The 21,738-nt window shown below is 46.4% G+C and overlaps 1 protein-coding gene across 2 annotated transcripts in view; it reads right to left on the bottom strand.

Annotated features, from left to right (window-relative positions):
• The window catches only part of LOC126108945 (abnormal cell migration protein 10), a 532,402-nt gene that overhangs the window by 205,026 nt on the left and 305,638 nt on the right, over nucleotides 1-21,738 (bottom strand). Inside the window, exon 1 of one of the 2 annotated variants that reach the window (XM_049914328.1) lies at nucleotides 9,857-11,045. The exons of the other annotated variant lie outside the window; for it this stretch is intronic. Coding sequence (XP_049770285.1) covers nucleotides 9,857-9,994 — 138 coding nt within the window. The 5' untranslated portion in view covers nucleotides 9,995-11,045. Of the gene's footprint in view, nucleotides 1-9,856; nucleotides 11,046-21,738 lie in introns of those variants that run through there. 2 annotated transcript variants of the gene reach the window in all.

Genomic DNA, 21,738 nt, shown 5'->3' with positions numbered 1-21,738 from the left:
ATCTTACGTCATCTCTACGACCCACTGGCTATACGGGGGGTTTCCTGTAAGTGCGGTGGGGGTCTTGCAACCTGCCCACGAAAGACCGAGGTCTCGAGTTCGAGCGTCCGTCTCGAGACATGCGTTTTTACCGGATACATCTGAGTCACTGGCCTCCGATTGTAGCTTCAAAGTGGCACTAGCTTCGTCTCTAGGTGCTGGCACCGCATCGTCAACACGGTGACGCAGCCTTTACCGTTAGGGGGGGGGGGGGGCAGACCTCGTCACAGTCTGTCCGCCCACCACACATCCTACTTCCACAAAACTGGATGCGATCGCGAAACTCTACCGCAGCAACGGACAAACGTGCCGGACGAGAAGACATCAGCCAGTCACGCAGCTTCCGGCACGCCTGGGTGAGCAGAGGGCGCTGCGGAGTCGCGCAGCCGGGCCGGCGCCCGCTGGAGGCTCCAGGCTGGAGGCTGCTGGAATGTGACCTCGGCGCCGGCCGGCAAGGGCAAGCGCGCGCACGCACGCCGCAGCCACACACGTGGAGCGCCGGCCAGCCTTTTGCCACGCTCCACGTCCCGTGATGTACAAAATACGTTTAGGCGACGAACCACGCAAAGTGAGCCCGATTAGGAGCGAGCGCAACTTGGGAGGCGCCCTACTCTATTCCTGGTGGTCGGCTGGAGCCCGTATCTGGTGGGTTTTCTCCACCGTAAGGACATCCAATCCCAAACGAAGCAGGTGTTGACACATGTGAAAATTGCCGAACTATCAGTTTAATAAGTCACAGCTGCAAAATACTAACGAGAATTATTTACAGACGAATGGAAAAACTAGTAGAAGCCGACCTCGGGGAAGATCAGTTTGGATTCCGTAGAAATGTTGGAACACGTGAGGCAATACTGACCTTACGACTTATCTTGGAAGAAAGATTAAGAAAAGGCAAACCTACGTTTCTAGCATTTATAGAAAGCTTTTGACAATGTTGACTGGAATACTCTCTTTCAAATTCTAAAGGTGGCAGGGGTAAAATACAGGGAGCGAAAGGCTATTTACAATTTGTACAGAAAGCAGATAGCAGTCATAAGAGTCGAGCGACATGAAAGGGAAGCAGCGGTTGGGTTGTAGCCTCTCCCCGATGTTATTCAATCTGTACATAGAGCAAGCAGTAAAGGAAACAAAAGAAAAATTCGGAGTAGGTATTAAAATCCATGGAGAAGAAACAAATACTTTGAGGTTCGCCGATGACATTGTAATTCTGTGAGAGACAGCAAAGGACCTGGAAGAGCAGTTGAACGGAGTGGACAGTGTCTTGAAAAGAGGATATAAGATGAACATCAACAAAAGCAAAACGAGGATAATGGAATGTAGACGGAATTAAATGGGGTGATGATGAGGGACGTAAATTAGGAAATGAGCCTCTTAAAGTAGTAGATCTGTGTTGCTATTTGGGGAGCAAAATAACTGATGATGGTTGGAGTAGAGATGATATAAAATGTAGACTGGCAATGGCAAGGAAAGGGTTTCGGAAGAAGAGGAATTTGTTAACATCGAGTATAGATTTAAGTGTCAGCAAGTCATTTGTGGAAGTATTTGTATGGAGTGTAGCCATGTATGCAAGTGAAACATGGACGGTAAATAGTTTGGACAAGAAGAGAATAGAAGCTTTCGAAATGCGGTGCTACAGAAGAATGGTGAAGATTAGATGGGTAGATCACATAACTAATGAGGAGGTATTGAATAGAATTGGGGAGAAGAGGAGTACGTGGCACAACTTGACAAAAAGAAGGGACCGGTTGGTAGGACATGTTCTGAGGCATCAAGGCATCACAAATTTAGCACTGGAGGGCAGCGTGGACATTCTGCGAGCGCCTACGAATTTCTGGGAAACTCTGGTTTTCCGGCAAAGGAAACTTGAAGCCCGATCTCTGCTCGGACCGCAGCTCCGCTCCAGACGCCATTTGCGAGGCTACGCACAGCGCCGCCAGCTAGCGGAGCTCCGTGGAACTGTGGCCACTGAAGGGGGAGTGCTCCACGATTCTGTATTCTTTAACCGAAATTTCCCGGGGAAAAATTTGTTCCACTGCTGAATTGAACGCCTCTTCATCACGTAAATGTTAAGCGCTCCCTTTCTGACCACTGAGTTTGTCCGAGTTCCTGCAGTTTCGTAAGCTCATGTCCTTAGTGACTGCAGATGGAATCTTCCTTTTTTGCCTTAAAACGTGTTCGTCGTGCACGTTAAACCTTTTATTTATATACACTGCGGAGAGAACACGATTACCGTGTGGATACGGGAGGAAATGTGCTGACGCAGGAACTTAACGCGTGTCCGTTTCCGTGAACAAACCGTGCGGTCCGAGATCGGAATGACGCCGGCAACTGCCGCAGATCGCGTCAAGCGCCACTTCCCGTGTGATGACTGCGCTCCCTGCCGGAACGTCGGATTCGCCCCTCCGCCTTCAACCTCGGCTGCCGACCTGTGTGGCCGAGCGTTCCTAGGCGCTTCAGTCTGTAACGGCGCGACCGCTACGGTCGCAGGTTCGAATCCTGCCTCGGGCACGGATGTGTGTGATGTCCTTAGGTTAGTTAGGTTTAAGTAGTTCTAAGTTCTAGGGGACTGATGACCTCAGATGGTAAGTCCCATAGTGCTCGGAGCCATTTGAACCATTTTTGAGCCTCGTGCTGCGTGAGGGAGGCTTGAAAGGTCATTTACACGAGCCACACCTTTTGCCCCCAAGCCGCTGCAACACACGGCTATATCGCGGCACGGCGGGTCAGTACAGCTGATGCGGCCAGAAGTTACAGAGGTATTGCCGGCGTGGGCGGGGAATACTTCGCACTGCGGGAGAATATCTCCTACCCCTGCCCGTATCACTCCGCTCCAGTTCCAAACACGCCGTACTACGATGCACTCCGTTGTCTACAAGAATGTACACGACGGCAAACGGGAGAACCACAAATTCCGTTAATGTGACGCGTACATCTGAGAGCAGAGGTACGGAATACCGGATGTCGTGTAAACAAGTATCGATATACCAAAACACTCACTCTCGCTGGAAATGTTTTAGTGGAAGAGCTGAAGTAGTGACCACAATTATTCTATTGCACAAAGGTTGCCGTCACTTCTCAACTTTTTCCAAGACTCGTCAACTGTGTTTCCGCCTTCACGCGCTGCAACTTCCTAACTCTCGACTTATTTTCACTTGCGGTCAACTTTGTCCGTCAGTGTTCACGCCCCGTAACTCTGGTCGTGGTGCGATGCAGTCAGGAAATTCGTAGTTCAGTCCGACCACTGTCAAATGTTAACATACGAGGTGCATTCAAGTTCTAAGGCCTCCGATTTTTTTTCTCCGGACTGGAAAGAGATAGAAACATGCGCATTGTTTTAAAATGAGGCCGCGTTCATTGTCAATACGTCCCAGAGATGGCAGCACCGTACGGCAGATGGAATTTTACCGCCAGCAGCGAGAATGAGAACTGTTTTAAATGCTTAAAATGGCGACGTTTTCCTTACTTGAACAGTGTGCAATCATTCGTTTTCTGAATTTGCGTGGTGTGAAACCAATTGAAATTCATCGACAGCTGAAGGAGACATGTGGTGATGTAGTTACGGATGTGTCGAAAGTGCGTTCGTGGGTGCGACAGTTTAATGAAGGCAGAACATCGTGTGACAACAAACCGAAACAAACTCGGGCTCGCACAAGCCGGTCTGACGACACGATCGAGAAAGCGGAGAGAATTGTTTTGGGGGATCGCCGAATGACTGTCGAACAGATCGCCCTCCAGAGTTGGCATTTCTGTGGGTTCTGTGCACACAATCCTGCACGACGACCTGGAAATGCGAAAAGTGTCATCCAGGTGGGTGGCACGAATGCTGACGGACGACCACACGGCTGCCCGTGTGGCACGTTGCCGAGCAACGACAGCACGAATGGGACTTTCTTTTCGTCGGTTGTGACAATGGATGAGACGTGGATGCCATTTTTCAATCCAGAAACAAAGCGCCAGTCAGCTCAATGGAAGCACACAGATTCGCCGCCACCAAAAAAATTTCGGGTAACCGCCAGTGCTGAAAAAATGATGGTGTCCATGTTCTGGGACAGCGAGGGCGTAATCCTTACCCATTGCGTTCCAAAGGGCACTACGGTAACAGGTGCATCCTACGAAAATGTTTTGAAGAACAAATTCCTTCCTGCACTGCAACAAAAACGTCCGGGAAGGGCTGCGCGTGTGCTGTTTCACCGAGACGACGCACCCGCACATCGAGCTAACGTTACGCAACAGTTTCTTCGTGATAACAACTTTGAAGTGATTCCTCGTGCTCCCTACTCACCTGACCTGGCTCCTAGTGACTTTTGGCTTTTTCCAACAATGAAAGACACTCTCCGTGGCCGCACATTGACCAGCCGTGCTGCTATTGCCTCAGCGATTTTCCACTGGTCATAACAGACTCCTAAAGAAGCCTTCGCCGCTGCCACGGAATCGTGGCGTCAGCGTTGTGAAAAATGTGTACGTCTGCAGGGCGATTACGTCGAGAAGTAACTCCAGTTTCATCGATTTCGGGTGAGTAGTTAATTAGAAAAAAAAATCGGAGGCCTTAAAACTTGAATGCACCTCGTAAATATTTCGGTTTGAAACTACTCCAATGAATTCCTCGACTACTTCCACGAAACACCTCCTGCCGGTGAGAAGTAGGCCCAAGTACTGTGACGGCACCCTGGCTGTTCACGTTGTTTATTAATGACCTCCCGGACAATAGTATCAGCAATCTCGCGCTTTCTGCAGACGGCACAGTTATCTACAGCGAAGTACTGTTTGAAAGATTCTGCATAAATATTCAGCCACATCTAGATAAAACTTCAATAGGTGCAAATATTGCCAACTTGCTTTACGTGTGCAGAAATGTAAAACTGTGCACTTCACGAAACGAAAAACACGTGCTATCTTATGCAGTGGCGGCTGCCGTGTCAGAGCACGTGAACGCTCTGACTTCCGACACCTTGAGGATTCATCGGCTATCTTTCTGTGAATGCTGTTAAACGTAACACAGACAATCTGAGAGACACGGCACGTAAATGTACCGGCTGCTGCTCCTCTAGACTCCGCATGTGCAACTCGCGTGACGTAACTGCCTCACGGCCCAAATACACACGGGCCTGACAACACAACGTGCACTGCTGGCCCTTGCCACCCTGTTCTCTTGGCAAAAAGCTTGCCGGACGATACCTCACACTCCTCACGTACGCTACCTCACTCACTCTATACTATAGTTAACTTGGATCGGATGTCACAATATGTTAAAGCTGTACTAGCAGTAAACCTATTTTGTAGGTTTGTGACATACAGTATATTAAGCTGTCAATTGTATGACCTAGTGAACATCAATCAGAAGAGCCTAATGCACATAACTGCCGGCCAGTGTAGCCGAGCGGTTCTAGGCGCTTCAGTCTGGAACCGCGCGACCGCTACGGTCGCAGGTTCGAATCCTGCCTCGGTCACGGATCACGAATGTGTGTGATGTCCTTAGGTTAGTTCGGTTTTAGTAGTTCAAAGTTCTAGGGGACTGATGACCTCAGTATGTTAAGTCCCTTACGGCTCAGAGCCACATAACTGTCCATTGCGAGACTAGCGTTTAGTCATAGTTCTGAAATCTTGTAGTGAGTCACGTTTATCGGCCCACAATGTACATATGAAACCTCACAGGAAACTGTAACAATGATATTCACTTAAAAGAGGGATCGACAGCAGAGTGCTTTGGTTCAAATGCCTCTGAGCACTATGGGACTTAACTGCTGTGGTCATCAGTCCCCTAGAACTTAGAACTACTTAAACCTAACTAACCTAAGGACATCACACACATCCATGCCCGAGGCAGGATTCGAACCTGCGACCGTAGCGGTCGCGCGGTTGCAGACTGTAGCGCCTAGAACCGCTCGGCCACCCTGGCCGACAATTGTCGATTAGCACTACTGTTATACAACAGTGAATCTAAAAATGTATACTAAAAATGTATACTCACGAGCCGCCACTGATTTCGCGACTATAATATCACTGAGTCACAGTTGAAACCGGCCAACGCATACAAATATCCGTGTGTAACGCTTTGTTGGGACAGGAAAAGAATGATAACACAGGTTCAGTCGTGGGTAAGGCAGATGGTAGACTTCGGTTCACTGGTAGAATATTGGTGAAGTGCAATCTGTCTACAAAGGAGATTACTTACAAATCATTCTTGCGACACATCCTAAAATACTGCTGAAATGTATGGGTGCCTGTACCAGATAGGACTAACAGGGGATACAGAGAAGGGCAGCACCAATGGTCCCAGGTTTGTTTGATCCGTGGGAGAGAGTCACGGAGATATGGAAGAAACTGAACTACCAAACCCTTGAAGACAGGTGTAAACTTTCCCAAGAAAGTCTATTTAAAAAAAAAAATCAACAACCAATTTTAAATGATGCGTAATGATGTTCCGATTTTTTCCACACAGTCCGATCTAACCACTGTGATGAGTGGTGGTGATTATGATGATGATGATGATATGATTTGGGCAACACAAACACCCAGTCCCCGGGCAGAGAAAATCCCCAACGCGGCCGGGAATCGAACCCGGCACCCTGTGGCCCAGAGGCAGCAACACTAGCCACGAGCTGCGGACGAAATGATGGTTGTAAGAATATATTACAACCCCCTACATATCGCTCGCACAGAAACTGTGAGGACAAGATAAGATTAATTGCAAAATACACACACAGAAGAATCTAAACGATCATCCCCCCCCCCCCCCCGCTCCAAATGTGAATGGAACGGGAAAGGCTCTACTAACTAACAGTGGAATGTGAACTCTGCCATGCACTTCAGTATGATTTGCAGAGAACGGATGTAGAATCACCAGGAAGGAATAAAAACTGTAGGGTTACGGCTAATCTGGCTGTATTTAAAATCTCATTTCAGCACTCGGGGACTGGTACATACCCAGCATCAGCCGAGGAGCTGGGAGTTTGGTGAGCGGCTGGCGAACTTAAGAACGGACGATGTGTCTCCCCTTGCTGACTTGTGGGACGCAAGTGCAGGAGAGACCGAAACAACACACCACATATACTGACTGGCGAGGGATGCGATTGGCCTTGGAGGCGTGTTTCGAGGTCACTTTTCTACGATTTTCTTGAGTAACTGTAAAACCGTGGCCTCCAGCGAAAACTTATCCCGGTACAAAATTTAACTACATTACACTTCCTACAAAAAGGTCCTGTCCATTTTTTTCTGTTGGACCAACAGTCTGCGCGTAGCTAGCGACACAATGTAAAAATCTCGGGCGTGGTTTTTTTGAAGGCCAAGAGTAACATGGCGGGTTGCATGAAACAACATCGACAGGCGCACCCTGTATACCGCACACTAACAGCACAAAACTAAACGCAAAGTCTTGAATGCCACAGAGTGATACAGATGCCTCAGAACCGTGGCTTATTCTACTGAATGTCTCACCGGGCAGCTAATAAAAATTAAGTTGCATTCGCCCCTCCCTCGCGTCGAAGTCTCAGTGGCGGCCGGCGAAACGGGTCGCGTTGAGGTTTTTAAGACGACGGTTAACGGAATTGCGGCAGTTTGAAAATGGGTTACATTGAGCGGAAGGTCAACTTCTTGCACACCTCATTTCATACAAATTGTTACACACAAGCCGTTAAAAAGTGTTCGGAATTTTAGGGTCGCTCAAACAGTGTAGCTGTCTCTAATTATTGCAGACATCACTGGAAAAATGACATTTTCAAAACTGAAGTTGATTAAAAACAGAGCTTCGAACTTCCATGTCAGAACACAGGCCCATTGATTTGTTTTTCCCATGTTCCGAAATTGAAATTTCAACATAACTAGGGTTGTATCTCCAGCCGACCGCGGTGGCCGAGCGGTTCTAGGCGCTTCAGTCCGGAACCACGCGGCTGCTACGGTCGCAGGTTCGAATCCTGCTTCGGGCATGGATGTGTGTAATGTCCTTAGGTTAGTTAGGTTTAAGTAGTTCTAAGTCCTATGACCTCAAATGTTAAGTCCCGTAATGTTTAGAGCCAACCAGCCAGCCTATCACCAGTGCACAATACATGAAACCGAACAAAAATTTCGACAGGCAATTGAAGTTCATCAAGAAGAAGCCAAAAACTTTGAGGTTTACCGATGACACTGTAATTCAGTCGCAGGCGACTAAGGACTTTTAAGAGCAACTAAACGGAAGGTATAGTGTCTCGAAAGCAGATTATAAGATGCACATCGACAAAATTAAAACAAGGATGGAGGAATGTAATAAAATCAGGTGATGCAGAGGGAATTGTATTGGGAAAACAGACACTAAAACTAGTAGATGGCTTTTACTGTTTGGGCAGCAAAACAGATAATGGGCGAAGTGAGATACGAAATGAACGCAAATTAGCCCATTGTTTGATAATGAATGTATTTAGCTACTTCCAACCAACTTTAAATTTAATTTCACTGTTTTTTTCTGAATATTTTCTCGCTTACATGTTTGAAATGAACTACCTTACGGTAACGGTCCACCGAAACACAGTCAGCACGGATTCGGAAAACATTGTTCTTGTCAAACACAACTAGCTCTTTATTAGCACTAAGTAACGAGTGCTATGAAGAGGGGATCTCAAATTTATTCCATTTTTCTGAATTTCCAGACGCCTTTTGACACTTTTCCACCAGAAGGTAGTTTTACTCAAATTGTATGCCTAGAGAGTTTCGCTTCAGTTGTGCCACTGGAATCGTGATTTTTTGTCACAAAGGTCACACTCCGAAGTAATTGACGGAAAATCATGGAGTAAAACAGAAGTGATATCCGACGTTCCCTAGGAAGTGCTATTGGCCCTCCGGTGGTCTTAATCTAGTTAGACGATTTGGGAGATAATGTCAACAGTCGTCTAAGATTGTTTGCAGATAAAGTCATTTACCGTCTAGTAAAGTCATCAGAATATCAAAACCAAATGAAAATGACTTGACACTACATCTGAATGGTGGGAAAAGTAGCAATTCACTCTCCATGAAGTTAGTATGATGTCATCCACACGAGTGCAAAAAGAAATCCTTTAAATTTTGATTACAAGATAAATCACGCGAATTTAAAAGCTGTAAATTCGAGTAAATACCGAACAAGTTAAGCTGGAACGATGATATGGATAATATTACGGTGATGTCAAAACGGGAGACTACGTTTTATTGGCAGAACACTTAGATGATGCAACCGGTCTACTAATGAGACTGCCTACACTACGCTTGCCCGCCCTGTCTTGGAGTGTTGCTTTAAAGTGTGGGATCCGCATCGCATAGAATTGACGGAGAAAAATCGACAAAGTTCAAAGAAGGGCAGCGCGTTTCTTACAATTGCGAAATACGGGAGAAAACGTCACGGATATGAAACGCGATTTGGGATGGCAGTCATTAAAACGAGGCATTTTTCATTGCGGAGGGATTTTTCCACGAAATTCAAACTTCTTCATCGGGATGCGAAAATAATTTTTCGGAACCCACCTACACAGGCAGAAATGATCATTAAAATGAAATAAGAGAAATCAGACCTCCTACAGAAAGATTTAAGTGTCTACTTTTCCTACCCGCTGTTGGCGTATGGGGCGGTTGAGAAAACTGTCTGAAAGTGGTTCGAAGAACCCTCTGCCAGGCTTTGAAGTGTGAACTGCATAGCACTCATGTTGATGAAAATTAAATGAAAACACATTGAAACTTTCCTATAAAGTAATAAGATGTGCGAAGCTATTTATTTTACAGGCGAGTTCGATTATTGGTAATCCATAACAATTGAGATCTGAGTGGAAGGGTCAGGCAATAAAAAAAGAATGGGGAGACACTGCTGGCGACTCACCTGCGTGTTCCTGGGCGCCATGACAGGACTCCTGCCGCAGGTCCTGCAGTGTCCCGTGTCCTTATCCTTATCGCGGTCCTCGGCGAAGCCGTCGTCGCAGGAGGGCGCCCTGCGCGGCCGAGAAATGCCGCACAGCATGTTGCGAGTCAGCTCCTTTCACCGCCTGTCTCGCTCGATCGAAGCGACGCCACCACCTGAGTCACTCAACGCCCGCGCGTCACGCGAACGACACACGATTCCCCAGCCGCCATTCCGTTGTCTGTAATGGCTGCCGCTTCACAGTACCAACCACAGAAGCACTTCCGATGTTTTTGCTTTCCCTCTTACTCGTTACGTAACATCGCCGGAGCACTATTGGCACTCTTATTGTCGCTGACCCGCCGACAATCGCACCTCGAGTTGATTTTCTTTCTCGCCGTTCGTTACGAAATGCTGACGGAGCACGTAAATTGTCTGCGAATCGTAGCGTCGCAGTCTCACCGAGAGTCGCACTTCAGGTGTTTCCCGAACTTGTCGAGTAACGTCGTTGGCGCTCGGCAATTGTCACACGAGTTAATACCTGCGAACTCGGCCGGCAGTATCTCGGCAACAAACAACTCGCGGATAGCACGGCGAAGCGAGCTAGCCGACTGTTCTGCTCTTTACGCAGTTGTAGTGTGCAGGAAAAAGGGCAAGATTACGAGATTACTTAAATTTTTCGCAGTGCTACTAGTCAGTGCAGTACAAAGCAGAGTTGTAGTGAGGAATTTTTAACGAATTAGCAAATGTTCGGATTGTTTTGTACCGCACGGCGCTTGTCGAACATCTGCGATGGTACTCACACGGCTATATTTCACACAAAATATGCTTTTTAATGTATCTGTGGCGTCGATATTACTGATGCCAGGCACAGACTGAACTGTTCATTGACGAAAGAGCGAAGCAGGCTAAATTTCACACGCGCCGTTCTATTTTTTTGTGTGTCTCCTTTAGGAAGGGAGGCAGCGAAGGCGAGCTCACGTAATATCTGGACGCGAGCGCGGCCGACTTTCCAGTCGGTGGGAGTAGAACGAAGGCTGGGTAACGGCGTTGCGCAAGTGCCGGTCTGCTGTCGCTCCCCTGCTGGATGGAGCTCCTTTGTCCAGCTGGAGACGGATCGCGTTCGAAACGCGGCGCACCTGCGTCAGCACTGGAGACGGCGCGGCCGGCGGCCGAGATTTTCCTGCCGCCTCCCCCCTCCACTTCCGCTCCTGCCCCTCCCCCTCCCCTTCACCAGCAGCTGCGCGGCCCGGCAGGTGCACCGCCACGCTGCAACCTCTGCCCGCTTCTTCTTCCTTCCTCCGACACACGGCGGCGATCGCGGAAACCGCAGCGAGGACAGATGCGTTCGAGCACGGAGCACACGCACCTCCGACTGACTGCCCGACAAACCGGTCGCGGCGCCAACAATCTCTGCCTGGCCGGCGTGCAGCGCTGGCGTGTGTGTGCGGGGGGGGGGGGGGGGGGGCAGGTGCTGCCAGGTAACTAACCGGCGCCGAGTGGTGGGGGCACGGCAGGGGCCGCAGCTAACGAGGTCATCTCGCCGACGAGGGATGGACTAAACTGCGGCCATACTGTGTCCGTGGCTGCTTTACAATTCTTGAAGGTACTTATGTTCTGTCGTTGCAACTACAAAAATGCGTGATTTTTTTTTCACCAGACGCGTTTCGCTTTATTGACGTAGAGCAGGGGGCTCCAAACGTTCTGGTCTGCGGGCCACATAGATTCCTCCACGAAGTCATAAGGGCCAAGATCTACCTAGTGGGATTAACCCTAGGACGCCTAGGGGGCGGGGGGTCGTTGAACCCACAATTTTCTTATGTCCCCTACTTTTGCCCGAGTAACTTTCACACTACATGTTCCCTTTGAGTTATTGTTTGTTGGCTATTTTATGAAACAGTGTCAATATATTTTATAGAAAATTCCTGCTTTGAAAGAAAAAATAAATAAACTTATTATGGGTCCAACAAACCCTCCCCTCAGGCTTCCGTGCTATAGAAAATTTCCCTTAGTAGGATTTCGTATTTCTCATTTCTACAACAATGCAAGTTAGTTTCTTGTTGGTTGGTATTCTTGTTATTCACAACGATCGGTTTACTTTCAGAGGAAGTGATTGTTGGTGTCAGTCAGCTGTTATTTATCTTGTAAACCTGCAGTGAGCTAGTGCAGTTCCCAACACGTAGGCCTCCAGCAACTTTGGTGTCCTACACAGCAAAAACGAAACCGAGTAAAAAATTACTGATGATGTCAACAATGCACCAAGATAAAGGCACTGTTGGAGGAGAGAAGAATAAAACCGAGATAAATGCATATTATAATTCCACGAAAGGTGGAATTGATACCATTGATCAAATGGTGCGTATGTACACCTGCAAGAGGGGAACAAAGAGATGGTCTTATCTGTATTTTACTCTCTCATCAGCCGGCCGGAGTGGCCGAGTGGTTAAAGGCGCTACAGTCTGGAACCGCACGACCGCTACGGTCGCAGGTTCGAATCCTGCCTCGGGCATGGATGTGTGTGATGTCCTTAGGTTAGTTAGGTTTAAGTAGTTCTAAGTTCTAGGGGACTTATGACCACAGCAGTTGAGTCCCATAGTGCTCAGAGCCATTTGAACCATTTTTGAACTCTCTCATCGACATTTGTGCTAGCAATGCAACCACCATATTCATCCAGCTACATCCGAGATGGAATGAAAAGAAACACGACAAACGGAAACTTTATCTACTGCAAGGTGGGATGGAACTAGTCAAATTGCAGGTAGAAGAAAGAAGTGCCAATGCAAGGGGGTTATCTAACCAAATTGTTTAATCACTAGAGACTATTCTACAAAAGAAAATCGAAGAAGTGACAACAGAAGCCCGTCAGCCTCCTGCAGGGAAAGGTCGGTGCCATATTTGTGTAAGAAAAGCTAAAACAAAGAAGCACAAGTACAAGAATCTAAGTAAACCAAAACAGTATTGCGGACAGTGTCATAAACATGTGTGTAACACATATTCAGAAAAAATTGTGAAGTGTGTCTCTTGCCTCGAAGTTGAGGACTCAGTAGTCTATTGTATACAAACACATCTGTATTTTGTATTGTAATATTTCAATTTTTTATTCACTCAATCCGATATTTATAACAATCAACAACATTTATAAACCGATGCCTTAGTTAAACTACATAAACCAATTTGGAAGTCGTAATTTTTCGTCAGTAAACTTATTTAATATCTGTGGGCTCGCCGAACCCTCCCCTTAGGCATCCAAGTTAGAAAAAAAGGATTCGCCGTCCTAGGGTTAAACAATCCTAGGACTGCACGATCACCGTAATGGACAGATGAAATCGCAAAAGTCTAAGGTTGTTGGAATAGCTAGCACTGAAACGAACTACGATTTTTATTTAATTACATAATTTTGATTGGGGGAAGTACATGACCGAATTTCTGGCATATTTTATTCTGGCGAATTTCACCGACAAAAAAGTATGTCACTGCACATTCTTCACGAAAGCGTCCTGCAAAGTTAACGAAATCTCAAAATCATTGTTAGCAACACTATTACTACAAGACGTAACAGAGGTAGAGTATGTCAACGCATTGCTATTTCAAGCAGCGCAACAATAAGATTAGTTATGTAGTCTTGTAGCGAGTAGCAGAGCCAGAGCGTATATTTGATAGTTCTGTCGCGTGATTGTGTCTATGTTGCGAGTGTCTCACGAGTTTTTTAGTGTTTTATGCGCTCTACTAGTAGGTGCGGGACAATTCAAAATTTGAATTCGAAGAGACAAGGAAAATCTGAAAAGGAAGTTGCTTAAGAAGCATCTGCCATACTGATTGATTACAGAAGACAGTCGCCCAGGTGGCGTCCATTTGAAAGACTTGCACCTGACTCGCATAAATTTATCAGTATCCAACGCAGAAAAACAACGCTGCCCTAGCAGACGGTATTTCCCGATGTAAGAAAAAAATGGTTCAAATGGCTCTGAGCACTATGCAACTTAACTTCTGCGGTCATCAGTCGCCTAAGAACTAATTAAACCTAACTAACCTAAGGACATAACACACATCCGTGCCCGAGGTAGGATTCCAACCTGTGACCGTAGCGGTCGCTCGGCTCCAGACTGTAGCGCCTAAAAAAATGGTTCAAATGGCTCTGAGCACTATGGGACTCAACATCTTAGGTCATAAGTCCCCTAGAACTTAGAACTACTTAAACCTAACTAACCTAAGGACATCACACACACCCATGCCCGAGGCAGGATTCGAACCTGCGACCGTAGCAGTCCCGCGGTTCCGGACTGCAGCGCCAGAACCGCTAGACCACCGCGGCCGGCTGTAGCGCCCAGAACCAGACGGCCACTCCGGCTGGCCCGATGTAAGAGAAATCGAGCAATATCACCCGAAGTACAAATTAACATATTCTTAACGAACTGTTTTTAATCTTAAAGCAAATGACAATGTAAATAACATAATTACAGGTCACTGATGAAGCGTTAGCTCGATAAAGCGAAACGCCTCTGGTGAAAAAAAAAACACGCATTTTTGTAGTTGCAACGCAGGACAACAACAGCCTGAATAATTCCCGATACGTTATTTCTCTTAATGTTACGTTCCAGATTTGTTAGAGTTTTGAAATCACATTTTACGGACTCCGACCTGCATCCCTTCGCACTCAACCTAGCGCTGGAAAAATAGGGCCGGTTGAAGACTGTTCCCTGTATTTTTCCGTATTTGTTTGGTTTCTGTTACAATAAGTGTTTTTTTTATTTTCTGCTATTAACCGGTTACAAAACCGGAAAATCCATTAGCCGTAGCGGCAGTGTTAAAATTTTTAGTTTTTTAATTAACTTTTCAAAAACGAGTAGTGTTTATTTGTTAATTTCCAGTAATGGAATGGGCAGTATCTCGAAAGGAGGACATAAGGTGAACATCGACAAAAGTAAAACGATGATAACGGAATGTAGACGAATTAAATCAGGTGATGGTCAGGGAATTAGATTAGGAAATGAGACACAAAGTAGTAAAGGAGTTTCGCCACTTGGGGAGCAAAATAACTGATGATGGCAAAAGTATAGAGGATATGAAATGTAGGTTGGTAATGGCAAGGAAGGAATTTCTGAAGAGAAATTTGTTAACATCGAGTATAGACTTAAAGAGTCAGGAAGTCGTTTCTGAAAGTGTTCGTATGGTGTGTAACCATGTATGGAAGTGAAACGTGGACGATAAATAGTTTGGACACGAGGAGAATAGAAGCTTTCGAAATGTGGTGCTAGAGACGAATGCTGAACATTAGATGGGTAGATCACGTAACTAATGAGGAGGTATTGAACAGATTTGGGGAGAAGAGAAATTTGTGACACAACTTGACTAGAAGGGACCGGTTGCTAGGGCACGTTCTGAGGCATCAAGGGATCACCAGTTTAGTATTGGAGGGCAGCGTGGAGGGTAAAAATCGTAGAGGGAGAGCAAGAGATGAATACACTAAGCAGATTCAGAAGGATGTAGGTTGCAGTAGGTACTGGGAGATGAAGCAGCTTGCACAGGATAGAGTAGCATGAAGAGCTGCATCAAACCAGTCTCTGGACTGAAGACCACAACAACAACAAGTTGTGAATTGGTTAACTGCGATAAATCGCAGTTACCGGAAAGTAGCATCCACAGAAATCACTGCTGTGAGAAAATCGCAGTTTATCCCATCGCTACTGTCTATGCTGAGGTGCAGTAGTGTTGGCTGTGGGACTTGGTTGTGGAGTGTCGTGGATGGTGGGATGGGGGAGGGGGGTCTGCACAGTGGGGGGAGAGAAGGGTCCGGCGGGAACACATCCCGAGGGAAGCGCACGTTTCCGGTGTGTCTGCCAGGGCTCCATTCACGTGGCAGCTGGGGGCGGGCAGTGTCAGACTCCACCCCTAGGGCTGCTCGGAGGTTCGTTTGAGCAGTTGGCAGAGGGCGCCAGGGAACAGGCCGTACTGCGCGTGACGTAGGCAGCCCGTGCTTGGTGCACGCTTCCCGTCGCCTTTCTGTTTGGTGGGGGATCGCGAGGCCTAGAGATGGGTAGTTCGCAAACGAACGGGTGCAAAGGAACGGTTCAGCAAGATGAACGAAAGGACCGAGGAACGAATTCCAAGGAACGATAGGTCCATAGTTCACTTGGGTCGCGGCGGTCACTTGGGCAGTTCTCGTCCCAGCCTGGGTCGCGTGCTCGCCTCAGTCTCTGCCTCCCTCGGCCTCCCCAGACATTCTTCGCATGACCACCTGTCTCAGTTCCACTGCCGACTGCTCCTAGTCAGTTCAGCATCCAGTTGCTCGTTTCGTTCACTGCGCTCGCCCATTTTACGTGTGTTCCAAACTGTTCTGGCACTCGGTTCTGGCTATTCAGCGTCCACGACCGGTAATCAAAAAGTATTTTGTAGTTACGTAAATTACATAAATATTATGTAATAGGTACGTCTTTTCAGGTGACAAAAGGGCATATCAGCTCACTTCATTATATCGATGAACAGCAAAAGACATTTATAACGAGGCAAGTTTTTTTGTTATTCATATTTTTTTGGTTTCATCGACTTGATTAAGGAGCTAACTTTCAATAATGTGCCTAATTTTTAGTGTAAGAAAATTCATATGAAACGATTTTCGTGTATCTTTCATATACAAAACATTACATTTGGGAAGGCTGTAATTATTTTTAAGTTTGGTTGTTTCCAATTTGATTTACCTGCTAGTTAGGTTTCTTTGAACAAAAAAAAAAAAAAAAAAAAAAATGTGGGTTGTGGGTCATTTTGGCTCACTAGGAAAAGCGGTGGCTCTCCATTTGAAAAGACATAGATTGCCAAAAAATCGTATTTACTTATTATCTCAAAAACATTTGTTCAGAAGGAGCTTTCAAACCAAAAACTTTATTACTGCGAACTTAATTATTATTATTATTATTATTATTGCTGCATTAACTTCAATAATGCAACATAAAAAACTAATTTTTACTAAGCGTGTGACGCAAGTATGAGAAAACCACATTTTATTTTATGCTTCCATAAAGTCTCTACTTCGCCTACGAACTCATAGACAACGTGAAGTATATATAGGGTGTAAACCATCATTGTTTACAACGTAGCATAGCTATGTAGTGCAAGTCGAAACGAAGAATTCTATACAAGGCACTTGTGGCGTATTAAGTTGGGAAACAGCCACCGACAGGTTTACAAGACTACACGTGCTGTAGCCCATGCGCGTCGCGTGAGATTTTCACGTTCTCCTCTCCAGGTCTCTACACATCCTCATCGGTTGTTTCGCAATTGTTGCTTGCATTAGCTTGTTACTTCTTCACTGCCCTAATTATTACATGTTTGTCTGTTTATCTGCTCATAACGGGCAACACATCGTCCGTAATTGGCGAGCAGTCTGTACTCGGGGCCGGTTTTCCGTGCGCCACCCAATACTACACTCCTGGAAATGGAAAAAAGAACACATTGACACCGGTGTGTCAGACCCACCATACTTGCTCCGGACACTGCGAGAGGGCTGTACAAGCAATGATCACACGCACGGCACAGCGGACACACCAGGAACCGCGGTGTTGGCCGTCGAATGGCGCTAGCTGCGCAGCATTTGTGCACCGCCGCCGTCAGTGTCAGCCAGTTTGCCGTGGCATACGGAGCTCCATCGCAGTCTTTAACACTGGTAGCATGCCGCGACAGCGTGGACGTGAACCGTATGTGCAGTTGACGGACTTTGAGCGAGGGCGTATAGTGGGCATGCAGGAGGCCGGGTGGACGTACCGCCGAATTGCTCAACACGTGGGGCGTGAGGTCTCCACAGTACATCGATGTTGTCGCCAGTGGTCGGCGGAAGGTGCACGTGCCCGTCGATCTGGGACCGGACCGCAGCGACGCACGGATGCACGCCAAGACCGTAGGATCCTACGCAGTGCCGTAGGGGACCGCACCGCCACTTCCCAGCAAATTAAGGACACTGTTGCTCCTGGGGTATCGGCGAGGACCATTCGCAACCGTCTCCATGAAGCTGGGCTACGGTCCCGCACACCGTTAGGCCGTCTTCCGCTCACGCCCCAACATCGTGCAGCCCGCCTCCAGTGGTGTCGCGACAGGCGTGAATGGAGGGACGAATGGAGATGTGTCGTCTTCAGCGATGAGAGTCGCTTCTGCCTTGGTGCCAATGATGGTCGTATGCGTGTTTGGCGCCGTGCAGGTGAGCGCCACAATCAGGACTGCATACGACCGAGGCACACAGGGCCAACACCCGGCATCATGGTGTGGGGAGCGATCTCCTACACTGGCCGTACACCACTGGTGATCGTCGAGGGGACACTGAATAGTGCACGGTACATCCAAACCGTCATCGAACCCATCGTTCTACCATTCCTAGACCGGCAAGGGAACTTGCTGTTCCAACAGGACAATGCACGTCCGCATGTATCCGGTGCCACCCAACGTGCTCTAGAAGGTGTAAGTCAACTACCCTGGCCAGCAAGATCTCCGGATCTGTCCCCCATTGAGCATGTTTGGGACTGGATGAAGCGTCGTCTCACGCGGTCTGCACGTCCAGCACGAACGCTGGTCCAACTGAGGCGCCAGGTGGAAATGGCATGGCAAGCCGTTCCACAGGACTACATCCAGCATCTCTACGATCGACTCCATGGGAGAATAGCAGCCTGCATTGCTGCGAAAGGTGGATATACACTGTACTAGTGTCGACATTGTGCATGCTCTGTTGCCTGTGTCTATGTGCCTGTGGTTCTGTCAGTGTGATCATGTGATGTATCTGACCCCAGGAACGTGTCAAAAAAGTTTCCCCTTCCTGGGACAATGAATTCACGGTGTTCTTATTTCAATTTCCAGGAGTGTATTTCCCTGCGATCAGCCACACAAGGCTACGGGTGGCTAAACGGCAGGTTCTGCAGAATCACAGAAATTACTTCTGAAAGTGTGTGAAAATTCTGTAATGAATAAAAACTATACTCCAGGGGGGGGGGGGGGGCAAGTGCCCCCTCTTGGTGCCCTCCATCCTTCAGTCACCTACACTACTAGTTTTCGGTTTCTCATAAGAACCATATACCAAGCGCAAATGAACGGTGAACGAGTAAAACTGAACGGTTGCCAAAAAAGAACCATCAGCAGTGAACTAGTTCCCAAGGATGAACGAGTCTGCGCATCTCTAGTGAGGGCATTTGCAGCCCTACGGCGTGTCGTTCAGAAGACACACGGAGCTGTATGCAGAGCATTTTTTAAATTTTTTTTATCATATCCTACTCGGGTAAGGAACGCAAATGAGGAAACACTTCCTGGCGTAATATACATTTCAAAACTAGACTCCACAGCTCGAAGTACTCTGAAATTTTGCTATGTCGTGACTTTAAGATAGATTTTCTTTTTATTCGTATCTGCAATATTGTTATGTAGCATTTCCAATCATGTTTACGGCACTGCAAAAAGTTAGAAGGAAGGAATTTTCTTGCGAAAACAAACAGTTCCTTGCGTAGCTTACGCCAGAATAAAGGACAATACATTATTTTATGACTATTTCAAATTGTGTAAAAAATTGACAAGGTTGCTTGTGAGGCAAAGGAACTGTGCAACTGACAGTTTGTATAGCGATAAATACAGTGGAAACTCGATTAACCGTCGTCTTCGGGACCGTGGTCGTGACGGTTTGAGCGAATAGACGGACAACAGAAACACTGTACTCCTCCAAAACATAACCTCAATCAATTATTTTATGTACAGACACATATCACTCTCACAGTAATATAATAATATTTCGGAGCGAAAACAACTTAAACACGATTGTAACAGCAAATAAAACTATTTATTATATGATAAATGGTTCAAATGGCTCTGAGCACTATGGGACTCAACATCTGTGGTCATCAGTCCCCTAGAACTTAGAACTACTTAAACCTAACTAACCTAAGGACATCACACGACACCCAGCCATCACGAGGCAGAGAAAATCCCTGACCCCGCCGGGCATTACATGATAAAAACATCCGTACATAATCAAAAACTTGAAGGCAGAAGAAATTGACTAAGTCCTAAAACAACACGTTTACGTTTTCACACATTTTATAAAGTCACTGTATCACAACCACCTGCACTAAATACGGTAGTATAAAATATTAGTCAATAAACCTTATTCAAGTGGAAAACACGTAACACGGCATAGCCCGCTAGATACACTGCGGCAATTACAGTCTTCTCGCCACAACTGGAAACCGATCCAATGGTGATAGTTGACTCACAAGTGAGACAAAGACAAGGAAAGGGGAAGATGTGTTAGCGCATCAGCTGGAGGTCATACTTTATTCTGCGGCGGGCGGGTACATTCACTTCCCACTAAAATAGAGTAAATAAACAAAGCGAACGCGTCACTGCACCTTAGAGCATTCTGTTATTACAGTACCTGTATTATTATGCTGTTACAGCAGTGACGGTTTACAGAAACTGACGGTTTAAAGAGTGGCGGTTAATCGAGTTTTAACTGTAAAAAGCCACGTGCGGAGTTGAAATCATAACACACATTTTACAATTTACCATAGAATGTTGTTGTTGTTGTTGTTGTCTTCAGTCCTGAGACTGCTTTGATGCAGCTCTACATGCAACTCTATCCTGTGCTAGCTGCTTCATCTCCCAGTACCTACTGCAGCCTACATCCTTCTGAATCTGCTTAGTGTATTCATCTCTTGGTCTCCCCCTACGATTTTTACCCTCCACGCTGCCCTCAAATACTAAATTGGTGATCCCTTGATGCCTCAGAACATGTCCTACCAACCGATCCCTTCTTCTGGTCAAGTTGTGCCACAAACTTCTCTTCTCCCCAATCCTATTCAATACTTCCTCATTAGTTATGTGATCTACCCATCTAATCTTCAGCATTCTTCTGTAGCACCACATTTCGGAAGCTTCTATTCTCTTCTTGTCCAAACTATTTATCGTCCACGTTTCACTTCCATACATGGCTACACTCCATACAAATACTTTCAGAAATGACTTCCTGACACTTAAATCTATACTCGATGTTAACAAATTTCTCTTCTTCAGAAACGCTTTCCTTGCCATTGCCAGTCTACATTTTATATCCTCTCTACTTCGACCATCATCAGTTATTTTGATCCCCAAATAGCAAAACTCCTTTACTACTTTAAGTGTCTCATTTCCTAATCTAATACCCTCAGCATCACCCGACTTAATTCGACTACATTCCATTATCCTCGTTTTGCTTTTGTTGATGTTAATCTTATATCCTCCCTTCAAGACACCATCCATTCCGTTCAACTGCTCTTCCAAGTTCTTTGCTGTCTCTGACAGAATTACAATGTCATCGGCGAACCTCAATGTTTTTATTTCTTCTCCGTGGATTTTAATACCTACTCCGAATTTTTCCTTTTGTTTCTTTTACTGCTTGCTCAATATACAGATTGAATAACATCGGGGAGAGGCTACAACCCTGTCTCACTCCCTTCCCAACCGCTGCTTCCCTCTCATGCCCCTCGACTCTTATAACTGCCATCTGGTTTCTGTACAAATTGTAAATAGCCTTTCGCTCCCTGTATTTTACCCCTGCCACCTTTAGAATTTGAAAGAGAGTATTCCAGTCAACATTGTCAAAAGCTTTCTCTAAGTCTACAAATGCTAGAAACGTAGGTTTGCCTTTTCTTAATCTTTCTTCTAAGATAAGTCGTAAGGTCAGTATTGCCTCACGTGTTCCAACATTTCTACGGAATCCAAACTGATCTTCCCCGAGGTCGGCTTCTACTAGTTTTTCCATTCGTCTGTAAAGAATTCGTGTTAGTATTTTGCAGCTGTGGCTTATTAAACTGATTGTTTGGTAATTTTCACATCTGTCAACACCTGCTTTCTTTGGGATTGAA

The sequence above is a fragment of the Schistocerca cancellata genome, chromosome 11 (genome assembly GCF_023864275.1).
Source record: "Schistocerca cancellata isolate TAMUIC-IGC-003103 chromosome 11, iqSchCanc2.1, whole genome shotgun sequence".
Lineage (NCBI taxonomy): Eukaryota > Metazoa > Arthropoda > Insecta > Orthoptera > Acrididae > Schistocerca > Schistocerca cancellata.
Note: the sequence above shows the minus strand (reverse complement) of the source record. Positions and strands in the feature narration are given on the sequence as shown.